At 44.6% G+C, this 15,475-nt stretch overlaps 1 protein-coding gene across 1 annotated transcript in view; it reads left to right on the top strand.

The window, feature by feature from the left end:
* LOC119159411 (elongator complex protein 1) overlaps positions 1 to 15,475 on the top strand; it is a 47,736-nt gene that overhangs the window by 19,678 nt on the left and 12,583 nt on the right. The window contains exons 13-21 of the mRNA XM_075865159.1: positions 1,117 to 1,278; positions 9,352 to 9,455; positions 10,096 to 10,190; positions 10,568 to 10,724; positions 11,887 to 12,070; positions 12,171 to 12,249; positions 13,809 to 13,888; positions 14,060 to 14,197; positions 15,197 to 15,282. Coding sequence (XP_075721274.1) covers positions 1,117 to 1,278; positions 9,352 to 9,455; positions 10,096 to 10,190; positions 10,568 to 10,724; positions 11,887 to 12,070; positions 12,171 to 12,249; positions 13,809 to 13,888; positions 14,060 to 14,197; positions 15,197 to 15,282 — 1,085 coding nt within the window. The remainder of the gene's footprint in view (positions 1 to 1,116; positions 1,279 to 9,351; positions 9,456 to 10,095; positions 10,191 to 10,567; positions 10,725 to 11,886; positions 12,071 to 12,170; positions 12,250 to 13,808; positions 13,889 to 14,059; positions 14,198 to 15,196; positions 15,283 to 15,475) is intronic.

Raw genomic sequence — 15,475 nt, 5'->3', positions numbered from 1 at the left:
CGGAGCTCGGTACAGGGCACTCCCCTTATTCTAGTACACTCTAATTCAATTTAACCTTAACTATGTTGATTCTTTCTACACTGATTTTATTACCCAATGATGGTGCCAATTATCTGTTCAAGTGATTACAAGACATGCCTGGCTCCACTCTTTGCTCATAGAGCTTTATGTGATCAGCTGAACTTACAGCCTAAGGTTTATTTAGTACATAGCACTCCTTATTTACATTCCTCAAGTTTAATTCCTTTTAATTTTCTTCACTAGTCTTTAGAATCATAATTCGAATTCTATGGCAAAATAATTTCTGACCCGACTATCGTTCGCTTTTTCACAAAGTAAGAAAGGGGACAGTGCAGTTATCTGGTTAAGGCACAGCAAGAAATTCTAACATAATTCTGTTTCTCACATTATATTGTCACGGGGTCGTGACGTGGCCGAAGACAGGAGACTTTTTGTAGGAATTTAACTGTTTATTTGGGCGAACCTTTGCCAGGTAAACGGAAAATCCGATTACAGTAGCAGTCTTGGACTGATAGCGGCGAACGGAGCGTCTGCCGTCGATCAACTACTCACAAGCGGCGAAGTGCGTCGACATTTATACTCTTGCCATCGAATGTTCTAGCGTTATCGCTGGCGGTGGCGTAGGTTCCAGAATAATCTGTACAGTTCGCAGAGTGGGCGTGATCTTATCGAAATGATCTACTAAAGTCTGGAAGCTTCTCGAAAACTGCAGGCGTGGTTTGCGCTTAGAATTGTGTAGTGTTTTGGGGCGATAACAAAACTTGAGAAATAGAACGTGGCAATATCACTATTTGCATTTTTTTCTATTCTCGTATTGGGTTGCACTTAATGGAAGCAGTCAACCCGCTTTTATTGGTGTGTCTCATTTCTTCCTTATATTTAGCCGCTGAATGTTTTCGCATCTATTAGAATCCTTTTGATCATCTACACCAATAAACTGACCAACTACTCCACTGCAAATTACCTACGGGTAAAATTTGGACGGTGCAACGATACAAGATTACATAAAGTTATTTTAAAAAGGCCTCAAGTGCAACGCTTTCATTCTTCAATCGCACCACAGCACAAACTGAATGGCATGTTGTATTTTTATAGAATAAAACCTGATGGAATTCAAATACCTCAGCATGCTATGAGCCTGCACCACTGGATATGGCCCGCCAAAGATTATTTGCTATGTGTGTGTACTAGTGAGGAATCCCATCACCTACTGCGAGTGGACATCAGACATGAACAAGAAACACATCTCGTTGCAAAGTAAGTGATTAGCCTTTGAAGAATAACTGCAGCCTAAACCTTGATGCTAGTATACTATACAAAGCACGAATGCTATTTACTGTTACGTTACCATGCCTATTCAAATTGATCAATGGTGATCAGCACTTTGGATCATTGATTTTGGCATGTTGAATTTGTTTCTCGTGCACCCAGTGCTTTCTAGTAGTTGGTCCAGCCACTCAACTTTAAGAATTAATTTAAATCTGCCCATTTTGGAAACACTTTTGACAAACCCTTGTGCAAACCAATGTGCGTGTAGTTTGGGAAAATGCACTTGGCTGGCGAATTTGACAGAAGTGCGTGCCCTCGTAGTTATGCAGCAGCATCAAATTTCTGTTGTCGAAAGAGTGTTTGCAAGTCAAATAACAAATCTATGTGTCAGCTTCACAATCTGACAATGTTGAGCAGTAATAACTGCCAGAAATTTATGCCACCTATTTAATAGAGAGCTGTGTTCAATAGAGAAGTCAGGGAATATTTAGTCTACAAAAAATATTTCTGAAGGTCTGCCACATGTATAAAGTGTGAAGGCAGCCTCCTCAGCCAGTTTCCAGCAGCTCTAGTTTTGCTTGTAACCTTATATCAGGCAGAAGGCAGCATCTAGTGTCACTAGTCTCTCCTATGGTGACGTCTTCATGTACGCATGGGTTCACACTTGTGCTGCGAGAAACACGCGCCACTCAAAATTGTATTGCAGCTGCACCTGAATTGAGTGAGGATGAGCTTAGAGTTTGACGATGACAACACCTCAGCTTCAAGTGTTGTGGCGACGATGTTTTGCGTTGGCCTGAGACATTCGCAGCCGTTCATGAATTTGTTTTGTTAACGGCCTCAAGTTGTCTCCTCTGCAGCAAGTGTGTAGCTGCTGACCTTTGTGTACAATGTTATAGCTGCTCTCTCTGGTTATGTGGGACGTCAAAACCTCGCTGAGGTGTGGTGTGCTGGCGCCGGCTGCAGAGCTTCTTATCACGATAAGAAGGCCACTGGAGCACATCTTGGTCCTAACTACGGAGCAGCGTGGAACATTGTAGATATGCCGCAACATCGTTTTTTAAACCATGTGCAAAAAATTCAAAGAAAAATTAGGGAACCGTAAAGCTTCGGCTTTAGGAGTTGAACACGATAGCGACATCCTGTTCCCAGTGTGCGTTTCAAACACTTAGTGCAGGAAATCTTTTCATATTTGCTATGCACCCACTATACGTGGCCTTAAGGGAATAGGCATAGTAGCGTGCACGCCTTTTGTAGTGAGGCACCTGCTTTCAACCAGTGAGCTATTATGATAATCACATATTCTGATGCCCACTGGTAATGGGCGCTTGTACGATGCATTATTACTGCAATATTTCATTTTGCATTGTGAAGCATGTATACAGGGTACGTGTGTTTGTGAAGCATGAAAACTACTTTCACTGCATTTTCAAGCAGAGGAAGTTCTTTTCACTGTTTTCACAAGCAGAGGCGTGGCCGTGTGGTAGAAAATTCGCTTGCAACGCAAACAACTCGGTTTCGATCCCCACTTGAATACAAACAACCCTGGTTCGGTCCCCACTCAGCTCCAGGTTTTCTTTATCATTTATTTACTTTATATTCATCATTGTCAATTTTTCAGTCATGCATAAGATGATAATTTTTGCTCACTATCAGCGAGACTGACACCGACACCAGATTATCTGCGAAACGAGCTATTTAATGCTAATTGTTAATATTGTTACGTGAGTAACGAGACAAAGTATTGCGAATATATTCGAAAAATATATTTGCAAGAGCGGTTGCAGCACTGGCCAGTCTGGCTCCGAGCTCGAGCAGCCAGCGAGCCTCATCTTCTTCGTCGGGCGCACACGCGCATTCGCACTATGGTTTGTGGCAGCCTACAGGTAGCATATAACCCCCGTCGGCAAAGGCGCCGTCTCGGCGCATCTAGATGTCAAGATCATTGGGCGAGTGGTACTGCTTCAGGCGTGCGACGTGTACGATGTCGCTGGCCCTAGGGGTGGATGAAGACGGCGAGGCAGCAGGAGTGATTTCATAAGTGACGGGAGTCACCTCACGAAGCACTCTGTAGGGCCCTGTGTACCGAGAGAGCAGCTTGTCAGACAGGCCAACGTGCCTGGTCGGAGACCACAGCAGAACCAACGAACCGGGCGAAAAGTGCACATCGCGGTGTCGTTGGTCGTACCGACGCCGTTGGTTTGCTTGGGAGGTCAGAAGGCGAGCACGAGCGGTTTCGCGTGCGTGGGCGGCCCGGCTGATGGCGTCCAGAGCATATTGTGAAGTTGGAGCTGCTGGTAACGGAATCGTCGTATCGAGGGGTAATGTGGGTTCGCGGCCGAACAGCAAGAAAAAAGGGGAGTAACCAGCCGTGTCGTGGCGCGAAGAATTGTAGGCAAATGTCACGTATGGTAAAGCGATGTCCCAGTCAGAGTGATCTGAGGAAACGTACTTTGCAAGCATGTCAGTTAGGGTTCGGTTCAGGCGTTCTGTGAGGCCATTTGTTTGCGGATGGTACGACGTAGTGAGCTTGTGGCGTGTTGCACAAGAGCGTAGAATGTCCGCTATGACTTTCGATAGAAATGTGCGGCCTCGGTCCGTGAGCAGCTGGCGTGGAGCACCATGTTGCAAGATCACGTCGTGTAGAAGAAAATCGGCGACGTCAGTGGCGCAACTTGTTGGAAGGGCGCGTGTGATTGCGTAGCGTGTGGCGTAGTCTGTGGCCACAGCTATCCACCTGTTGCCAGCAGAAGACAGAGGAAAAGGGCCGAGTAAGTCCAAGCCGACGCGAAAGAAAGGTTCAGTAGAAATATCGAGTGGTTGAAGGCGCCCAGCCGGAAGCGTCGATGGTGTTTTGCGGCGCTGACATTCCTCACACGCCGCGACGTATCTTCTGACGGACCGTGCCAGACCTGGCCAATAGAAGCGACGGCGAATCCGGTCGTATGTGCGGGACACACCCAGGTGACCGGCAGTAGGAACGTCATGAAGTTCGTGGAGTACAGCCAAGCGGAGGTGTTTGGGTATGGCAAGCAGCAGAGATGGGCCGTCTGGATGGAAGTTATGCCGGTATAATGTGCCATTCTGGAGTACGAACGAGCGATAGGATCGGTTCGATGGGGAGGAGTCGAGGCGCTCAATGATAGCTCGTAGGGCTGCATCACGGCGTTGCTCGTCGGCTATGTGGTTCAGTTGAGAAACGGAGCACACGCAGGCGTCGTTGTCAGGTATGGTGGCCGATGGGTCAACTGGATAGCGAGAAAGGCAATCGGCGTCCTGGTGCAGGCGTCCAGACTTGTATATCACAGAAAAGGTGTATTCTTGCAGTCGCAGAGCCCAGCGACCAAGTCGACCTGTAGGATCTCTTAAGGATGAAAGCCAGCAGAGCGCGTGGTGGTCGGTGACGACGGAAAAGTGAGTGCCATATAAATATGGACGGAATTTTGAGACCGCCCAGACAAGAGCAAGGCATTCTCGCTCTGTGATCGAATAGTTACGCTCTGCAGGTGTAAGGAGGCGGCTAGCATACGCGATAACGCGGTCGTGTCCCTGTTGGCATTGGGCGAGAACGGCTCCGATACCGTGACCACTGGCATCAGTTCGGACCTCAGTTCGGGCAGATGGGTCAAAGTGGGCGAGGATAGGGGGCGTCGTCAAAAGTGTTATGAGGTGAGAGAAGGCGGCAGCTTGAGTGGACCCCCACGAAAATGGAACGCCTTTCTTCAAAAGATCGGTAAGTGGTTGGGCGATTGCCGCAAAATCTTTCACGAACCGCCTAAAGTAGGAGCAAAGTCCCACAAAGCTCCGGACATCTTTGGCGGATTGGGGTACTGGGAAATTCGTGACGGCACGAATTTTCTCAGGGTCCGGTCTCACACCAGAAGCATCGACAAGGTGGCCCAGCACGGTAATCTGTCGGCGGCCGAAGTGACACTTCGAGGAGTTCAACTGGAGGCCAGCTTTGCGGAAGACGTCGAGAATGGCCGACAGACGCTCAAGGTGGGTCTCAAACGTAGGTGCAAATACGAGGACGTCGTCTAGGTAACACAGGCATGTTGACCATTTGAACCCGTGTAGCAGAGAGTCCATCATACGTTCGAACGTGGCGGGGGCATTGCATAGGCCGAAGGGCATAACCTTGAATTGGTATAGGCCATCTGGAGTGATGAAGGCGGTCTTTTCTTGGTCTTTCTCGTCTACGGCAATCTGCCAATAACCAGAACGAAGGTCGATGGATGAAAAGTAGCGTGCGCCGTGGAGACAATCGAGGGCGTCATCAATACGTGGTAAAGGATACACGTCCTTTTTGGTGATTCGATTTAGATGCCGGTAATCGATGCAAAAACGCCATGTGTTGTCCTTCTTTTTAACCAGGACGACGGGTGACGCCCATGGGCTTGATGAGGGCTCAATAATGCCTTTAGTTAACATCTTATTCACTTCAGCTTGAATAATCTGGCGCTCCGACGCGGACACGCGATACGGTCGACGGTGAATGGGAGCAGCATCACCGGTGTTGATGCGGTGCTTTACAAGAGAAGTTTGGCCGAGTGGGCGGTCGTCAAGGTCGAAGATGTCACGGTAGGAAGCTAGAAGGCGTGCGAGAGCGGCTGATTGCGCTGGGGGAAGGTCAGGGTCGATCATGGGACGTATTGACATGTCGAGGCATGTGGCATCGAGTGGGCGAGAAGGAAAATTGGGGCATGCGTCGGCTGCGAAAGTGGTGACGTGATCATCGGCTAAGGACCGCAACGTGGCAATTAGGATGCCTTCAGGGAGGACTTGCTTTGTGAAGCCGAAATTTATGACGGGTAGACGGGTCCGGTTGGAGGCTACAGTTACGATGCAGTGAGGGACGGTGACGTCACGTGCCAGTAGGACATCAGGAATCGGCGTGACGATGTAATTCCCATCCAATACGGGTGAGGTCGTGGCGAATTCGGTGAATGTGAGGGCTTTAGGCGGTAAGCGGAGGAAGTCTGTGGCAGAAAGGCCGTGTTGAGGTTCAGGGTGAATATCCGGCTGAAGAGGAAGGTCTAAGCAAAGAGTACCAGCGGAACAGTCGATCAGAGCAGAATGGGTCGACAGGAAGTCCATCCCTAAGATGAGGTCATGAGGACAGTTCTGGAGCACCGTGAATAGAACAGGGATGTAACGGTCGGCGATGCGTATGCGAGCCGTACACATGCCAATGACAGGAACAGTGCCGCCATCGGCCACACGTACAGCTTCGGTAGCAGGGGGCGTGAGTACTTTTCTTAAGCGGCGACAAAGATGAACGCTGATTATGGATACATGAGCGCCAGTATCGACTAGTGCCGACAGAGAAATACCGTCCACGTGTACATCGACAAGATTTTTGTTCGTATGAAGCGTCAATGGAGGGTTTGGTTCAGACAGGGATGATGCAGCACTACCTCCAGGGGCTGCACTGTCTAGTTTTCCGTCGGGTACGATGAAAAGTTAGGCGGCGAGTGATGGCGGCGTGGCTGGGGCGACGGGGAACGACGGCGTTGAGGGGACGGAGAACGAGCAGGAAGGCGGCTGTTAGACGTGTCGAAAGCAGGGGCGGTACGGCTGGACGAATACCGGCGAAGATCTTCATATGGGCTATAAGGTGCGAAAAACTGGCTCCTATGTGGCGGCGTCCAGGAGGCACGGCAGTAGCGGGAGACATGTCCAACGCGGTGGCACCGGAAGCAGATCGGTTTGTCGTCAGGAGTTCGCCATTCCGCCGGGTTGCGAGATCGTGGAGCAACAAATGGGTCACGTCGAGGTGCATTAATGGGAATTGGTCTGGAGGAGGGGCAAGAGATGGGGCAAGCATCAGGGAACCCGCGGTTGGCGAATTCTTGTCGTACGACCGCCTGAATAACGGAGATCGCGGGGGTTGTCGGTATCGTATGTTCGAAAGAAGTGGGCTGAAGCGGCGCTGGACTTGCTGCTTCAAGTTCCCGTCGAACGATACGCGTTACACTCTGCTCAAAGGGCGGTGTGACGGTAGAATCGGAGCAGGTGGACGTAGCCGCCGTGTTTGGCAACCGAGAAAAAGGAGGGCGCACCCGACGGCTTTTTGCTGTTTCGAAACGGCGGCATTCTTGAATTACACGGTCGATGGTCGAGACGTTAGTGTACACCAGCAAATTGAAGGCGTCGTCCGCGATCCCCTTCAAAACGTGTCCAACCTTTTCAGCCTCAGACACCTCCACCCGCACCTCCACCAAATACCCCGCACCTCCACCAAATATGTTACGTGAGTAACGAGACAAAGTATTGCGAATATATTCGAAAAATATATTTGCAAGAGCGGTTGCAGCACTGGCCAGTCTGGCTCCGAGCTCGAGCAGCCAGCGAGCCTCATCTTCTTCGTCGGGCGCACACGCGCATTCGCACTATGGTTTGTGGCAGCCTACAGGTAGCAATATGCTTGGATTCACATATTGGAACGCCAACCCATGTGGAGTGAGGTGGCTCATGGAAAGAGTTGTCGCTAAATGAGATGGCCAAGTTCATTGGGCACCTGATTTATGATGGGATTATTCACATAATGGGCATCTATCTATATTGGAACACCTGCCGACTTTTATTGCAAAAAAACAAAAATTTACTGTGAAAAGTGTACAAGTTCTCTTTTGTCTTGCGAAAAAACAAGTAATGCTTGACTGCATGGCACGAGCAATGAAGCAGCACCTCAGTTCCAGTTTTCTTTGTGTATGTGAATAGAAACTTCTTGTACAGCATTTATTTTTTTTTATGCTATCCTCTAAATGTAGGTCCTGAATTTTCCTTGTTTTGAATATTTTGCATATAGTGTTCTTCATTGCACTGCTTACTAGCTGGCAACCAAAAATTACGGCACTTTCCACATCTTTATCGTTCCAAAATAGTTTTATTGCTCTACAACATATATTTTTGGGAAAGAGCATTTCATTGTGCAAATTTGGTGTGCTGCAATGCGTGCTGAGATACTTTTCAAACTGGCAATAACCATCTTCCTGTGACATATGAAAAATAACCATTTGTACACAGTAACAAAAGAGTTAGGCATCTTCTGAGAATTCTGCAATGTATGTAGAAATACCTTCGTTGCATGTGATATTTATTATCAGATAATATGCTCACATAGAAAAATAAGCATAAGATTGAAACTTCCAACGGTATTGCTGCAAGGGCGAAGCAGCATCAAATTTGAATGTTGTGCAAGGTAAGGTGAGTAGCAGGGTGGAATATTGGACTAGTTTGTATAGGTTCACCTCTGCTAACAGCGCGACAAAGGCAGATGAAGAAGAGCCATGCGGTGTGTTCTCTTCTTTTTCATTATTCGTGCATATGTGTTTGTAACTTTTGAAGCCAGTCGAACAAGCTCATTTCCCAACGATGGAGGCATTAATTCATCTTTGATGTACGTGCAAATTATCTGTTCTATACTCAATTAATAATAGTCTCATTTGTACGACACATGTTTTGTCTTGACATTAGCATTGTTTGTAATGGCACTACAGGTTCTTCGAGCATATTATGATCTCTGCGCTGTTCCTTCACACTTTGTACTGTTTGTTATAATTTCTTACGGCTTTTGGGAGAACAAGCAGCGGTATAAAAGGTTCTTACTACTTACCTGTTAACAAAAGCAGAAAAAGCTTACTTGGGCATTAGTTTATAGTGAAAGAGAGATAAAGTAATTGAAAGAAAAGCAATAATACCGAATCTGAAGGTGCTGTTGTTGTTGTCTTGCAAAAGTGTTATACTATAGTATTACTAGTATATCTACATTATATGACTATGTTCTCCATTATACTTTCTTAGATTGTTGTGTACACTGAAAGACTCTGTGTTAACCATCTCTACAAGTTCAAATGGGATCGTCTGCATTCAGTATCAGGATGGTAGTTGTGCTTACTTGGGCATTAGTTTCTAGTGAAAGAGAGATAAAGTAATTAAAAGAAAAGCAATAATACTGAATCTGAAGGTGCTGTTGTTGTTGTCTTGCAAAAGTGTTATACTATAGCATTACTAGTATATCTACATTATATGACTATGTTCTCCATTATGCTTTCTTAGATTATTGTGTACACTGAAAGACTCTGTGTTAACCATCTCTACAAGTTCAAATGGGATCGTCTGCATTCAGTATCAGGATGGTAGTTGTGCTTCTCCAAATCCAGGTAAGGTGACACATTGAACATTATTCATCTTTTGAGGCATCACATGTCGGAATTTTTCAACTGCATATGAAATGTATGTGTTCGTCTGAATTTTCCACATGCATACATGCACACTTGACTTTGTTTTCTGCATCTACCAAATACAATTATCTGAGAAGCATCTGCTAACTGACATCACCTGGCTTGCCCCTCAAATAGGCACACTTAATTTGTACACTGTCTTTAGGATGAACTTTCTTCTTCTGTTGATTTGCTCAAATTCTGGGAAAATTACTGTCAATTGCTGTATGGCAAAGAATGGAAAGGTGTCAAAGTTTTAGAACGTGTGTGAGAGTTCTGTGCACAAGCTTTTTCTGTTCTTTTCATGTAGATAATCAACAGAAACGTAGCAATTTCACCTCGTTGTCATGATGTATCAGTAAGTTTTAGCCTTTTTTCATAACTTACGGGTAACTGCTATTTTGTACATCATATTCAATAGAAAGGCTTCTGACATACCAAAGAATGGCTTAGAAAGGCCCTATGACTAAATTTGGTAGCGTGCATTTGTGCTTTTATGTGTATGTGGATTTCATCACCTTTTAGCTAGGCTTGCACGTGGGCTGACATTATCACCTTTCACTATCCTTTTCTGTGATAGATGGAGTTGTGGTTCGGTGGCTCTGCGGTGATGGATCTCCACTTAAGCTTCCGAAACCCTGCGCAACTGTTGCTGTGTGCGAAGTCCTGAAACAGGTGCGTTCGTGCCATTGACGAGTTGTCACATATTCGACAGTATGTAATTGCAACAAGTTTCTTTAGATCTCTTTGTGGCGGGAACAGATTATTGTACTGTGTCTTGTTCTGAGGGTCTTTTGAGACGATTTGACTTTTTGTACTATAATTTAATCACAATAAAACTCTTTTTAATAGCACAAGTTTTAGGCAACACATCAATTGATTGTGTTGGAAATATAAGCAATGATAGCATATTTCTTGATGAAGTGTGTTAAACAAAACCGCTGGATTATCTGAATGCAGCAAGTGCATTTGATTTCTTTAGATGTAATTTATTGCATGTTTACTAATTGGAGGTGCAAGATAACAGTGATACCACATTATGTTCTCAACAGGCGAGAGTGATAGCCCTCTCAGACCGTTTTGAGCTGTTCTGCGACACGGTGAAGATATGCGACGATTGCACATCCTTCAAGATCCATGGGAAATTCATTTTACTCACAACACATCGTCACACCCTACGCTGTCTGCTGTTGGACTTTGATGTAGCAAGTATGTGTGTAAGCTCCTCTGTCTCTAGTGATATATAACACAATTGGTAACATTACTAATAAATATTTTTAAAAGTAGCATTAAAGTGCAGTATTCAATGTGATCAAAAACTCAATTGGCTGTGTTGTCTTTTCAGATCTATGAATCTGTGAGGGTGCGTGTCTCATTTAAGAAAAGCCTAAAGGATATGTTACTAGTGATGGATAGGAGGATGAATGGTTTGAAGAGATGGAAAAGCCACCTTCAAACTTGACAGCTCATGGCTGGTCAATTCATTGCAAATGCAGGACGATGAGCCACTTAAACAGCTTATCAAACATTCAGCCAGGCATGTTCATTCATGATTTGCACAGGTTTTATGATGGTGGCATAGCACATATACAGTATATATGGGCTGGTTTCTTCTATGTTACGTTATTTCTACCTTTTCATGATCAAAAATGTACAATAGGCATATCAACAATATGAACGAATATTGCTGTCGTGTTTTAGCCGGTGACATGGGCTTTGAGCGTTATATTGATGATCATTTTACATTGCTTGTGACTTGCAACATTCGTGTGCAAAAAAAGGGCTGAAGTTATTTTTGTTTGGCATGGCATTACAGCAATAGATAAATTTCTGCCTGTCATTATCTCTGGAAACTGTCCACATCAGATGAAGTTTCTGGATGATGCTATAGTATTTTATATGTCGAATAATAGTTTTGTAAGAATACAATATATGTCTCAGATTCAGTGTGCTTTCTGGCAATTGCACACCCATAGTTTAATTGTGTGTAGTAAGCTGCTGCTTAATCTGCACTGTTTATACAAGTATCCATTTAGTAACGGCAAGAAGCAAGTGCATCTTTCAATTTGTTCAGCTCATTTGATACTTGCAAAAAAATTGCTAGGCTTGCACTGCAGCCTATACACACTAACTAGTAGAGCATATGTCACTTATGGTAGTCTGCATTTAGGGATATAGCGGCTACTACAAATAGCTATCGGTGTCTTATTCCTCCTGCTTATGTTCAAGTCCAGTTTAACAAAGTACGGGTTGTACAAGTTACTGTGTAGATTGCTGATTCACCTGAGAGATGACTTTATGGTGTACTGCTGTTCTCTTAGTGCTCAGCAATAAAGGCATTGCAGGGATAATTACTGGATGTGGTTTGCAGACCTTTTGAAGGGTGGGTCAATGGAGTCCCTCAACGATGCCCCACGAGAGCTGGAGAGTGGCTCATTACTGGTGACCAGTGTTCCAGCCGACGGGCGTGTCGTTCTCCAGCTTCCACGGGGAAACCTGGAGACCATATCGCCAAGACCTCTCGTGTTGGACACAGTCTGTAGTCATCTTGACAGGTCGGTTAATCCTGGGCACTGCTGTTCTCCGCTTAAAGTTGTCACCTGTTTCCTTGGCCCACCTCCGCATCAAATTTTCTGTGTAATCTATCTATTTCAGGAAAGAATACAAGGATGCATTTGTTTTGATGAAGGTGAATCGTATTGACTTGAACCTTCTGTGTGACCATGACCCTTCAGTGAGTGCACTCTTTCCTTTTTCAAGGTTTAAGCTTAGTTGTGGTAGGGAAAGGTCGTTTCGCTAAATTAGCAAAAGATAACTTTCTTGTTAAACCACTTGCTTACCTGCCAAAATCTTACCGAGTGGTTGCAGTTTGCTATGCGCTCTGTTTAGGTCACTTCGTCTCAAGCAGAGTGCTCATTTGTTTCATTCAGAAAAAGGCAGAAACGTGCATCATCTGCTGTGATGCTAAACAAAAACTCTACGTTTATGCCTATCAAGGCTTGTGATGCAGATTCACTAGGAGGAACTGCAGTGCCATTCACCGCCTGCAATCCAAATCAACAACACATTCTTTCTAACTTATTGCAGCTGTTCTGATCTCCACCATGTCTTTTTTTTTCTCATTGAGTTGTTTTAACTGAACTAAAAAGGGGCAGCTTTCCATCTATTTCTTTTCCTTAATTTGTGCCGTTTATGACCTGAAAAAGTCAATGATTATAACTTCTTTGACTATTATTGTTATTGTTGTTGACTATTTCCATAGAGGACAGTTCATTGTCATAGCATTGATAGCACCTCCATGCCTTTAATCGAGAAAAAAACTTTTACTGTTGGACTCTACTTTATAAGATAGACTATAAACTCGTTCTGGCTAGAACGGGCAAAATCTACATCCAAACATGGGCATAATACACAGCGTAGCACCTGCTGTGTGAGAAATCTAACTTTGCACTAGTTGCACATTCAGTCACAAGAACCATCATGGCTCTTTTACGGTGCATTCACTCTGGTGATTAAGGGGGGTCGCATGACTTATTATGAATGGTGGCTAAGATTTGATAGCAACAGCCAGTGTTGATGCTGCATCATCTGTCATTGTGATGCCAAAACGTCTTGTGGTAGTTGATGTCTGTTACGTCTGGTGTCGCTCAAAATGAGTTTGGGCCTCCATGATTAAGTAGGATAAAGGACAGCTCAAGAAATATGTCTTGTTTATCATACAAGCAAGACGTTGCTCTAGCATGTGCATTTTAGATGAGCTAGAAAATGCTATCCAGTGGGTTTGCTATATTTACCAGCATGAACACATTCTTATCAATGTACTGGCACTACGTATAAAAAAGTATAGAATTGCAGGAAATGTAGCCAGCAGCGATAGGTTGGGATTCTGTTGATCTGTGATTTGACTGCTATAATTGCACAAGTGATTGGGCAAAGTGTTAAGACAATTGAACTAATAAAATTATGCTTTCTCTTTTCTCTGACGGAAGATTCTAATGTGGTGTGTAAGGGGTTTGCTCTGAGTGAGCAAAAATGTTCAAACAATACAGTGAAATATGATTGCAGTGCATAGTGATTGGAGTACACAGTGCTTACCTCATGGTTTCTATGTTTTTGCTTAACACTACCATTTTATTTCACTATAAATTATGTTATTGTACTATTTAGTTTATATATAAATATGCTGTCATATTACTATGTTTTACACATTTGGTGCTAGCTACGTCATATGCTCTGGCTGGCAAGCAGCATGTTCTGTGAGCTCCTCTGTTCCTTTTTTTGTTTTCTCCTCAGGCTTTTCTGAGCAGCTTGTCAGAGTTTGTTCAGCAAGTGAAAGAGCCAACAGACCTCAACCTGTTCATAACAGGACTCATGTAAGTGAATAGATTCAAGAAGTGCATTTTTTTTAGCTTCAGACCTTAATCCTTTTGCATATCTTACATGGGCTGCTTGTGTGCATGTTGTGTAATACATAAGCGCACACACTTGGACAAAGGGGGCCTAGTGCATTGCAACTCACTGTTTTTCTGACATTCATCACCTAGAGATAAAGATGTCTCAGCCACAATGTATGCATCAGCATACCGTGCCAGGAGGCGTGTTCCCTTTGTGTTCAAAAAGAACAAGAGAGATGAGATCTGTGATGGTCTGAGAAGTGTGCTTGAGCAACTAGACTTTGACAGGCAAGTCGTCTGGAAGTTCTTCTTTCTTTGTCCTAATGCAACAGTTACAACTATAGTGGTGGGAAGGCTGTACTGGTGTGAACATTGTGGGGTCTCGAATTGGCGAGCGAGCACCACGCTCTTGGATTAAACGGACACAGCAGACACGGTCGGTACAAACCAAACAATAACACATTTATTTAACTGCTTTTGAATGACGATATCATCCGCCGAATCGATGCATTGATCGTGATCAACAACCTAGGACATCCGTACACAATATAGCCATACACTCCATGACGAACACAATCACACGACAAACACACAGTAACATGACAAACACAATAACACACACAAGGCAACGTCACCAACGCTTGACTTACCACGAGAAACCCCAGCGCGCGGCCCGCGGTGCCGAGCACCAGGGGCCTATGCTAGAGACAACCGTCCGTGGCAATCGCCATGCACAGAAGATACTCGCTCAACTCTCGCCCGCCACCAAAGCTTGCCTTCCACCAGGGGTCACCGCCGGCGCTACCACTGTAACAACCATGACGATGATAGTAGTACTCAACGCGAACACAACGTTATCTATCGCCCAGTGGTTGTAACCCGAAGTGCGGCTTTTGGGCGTGACAAGTGCGCCATGCAGCGCGAACAACTTTACTGGGGAGTTTTAGTACTTTTGCAACATGTGTTATGCAACGTATCTGTGTTTCCCTAGCAGAGTTAGATCAAAATTCTTCGTTAATTTGAGGAGTCCTGCCATGCTGGAAACATAGTGTTCTCATTCTATTCAAAACTTGCACATAGTTACAAAATTATTGTTCATTCATACTTGACTTGCCTGAAAGACATTTGATAGTAAATGCTCAACTTACTTTTATCCTTAATTATCAAGTTTATTGGAACTATAAGAAATAGTATATTCCTCATAACAATTCAATGCCATAGCGTCATTGTAACAAGGTACTGATGTGCTCTCATTGCTTCTGTGACACAACCTGTGTTTGCTCCTAGATACTTCCTATCTATATTGACATGTCATGCTAAAAAGACAGACCCAGAGCTTGATGAAGCATTGTCCAAGATCTACAGCCTTAAAGGTAAAACTGGCGTTTTTACCTACTACCGTAACGCTTGTTGCATCGTATCTCACACAGAATTATGTGTCCCACTTTGCAGAATTTGTAATTTTATTGCCCTGCAATTTTTGTAAACTTCAACATTTGGTGTTTCTCTTTTTCTTTTTATTGTCATGTCATGTTTGTATAGACTGAGGGAAATGGTACTCTATCG

The sequence above is a fragment of the Rhipicephalus microplus genome, chromosome 1, assembly GCF_043290135.1.
Source record: "Rhipicephalus microplus isolate Deutch F79 chromosome 1, USDA_Rmic, whole genome shotgun sequence".
In the NCBI taxonomy this organism is placed as follows: Eukaryota; Metazoa; Arthropoda; class Arachnida; order Ixodida; family Ixodidae; genus Rhipicephalus; species Rhipicephalus microplus.
Note: the sequence above shows the minus strand (reverse complement) of the source record. Positions and strands in the feature narration are given on the sequence as shown.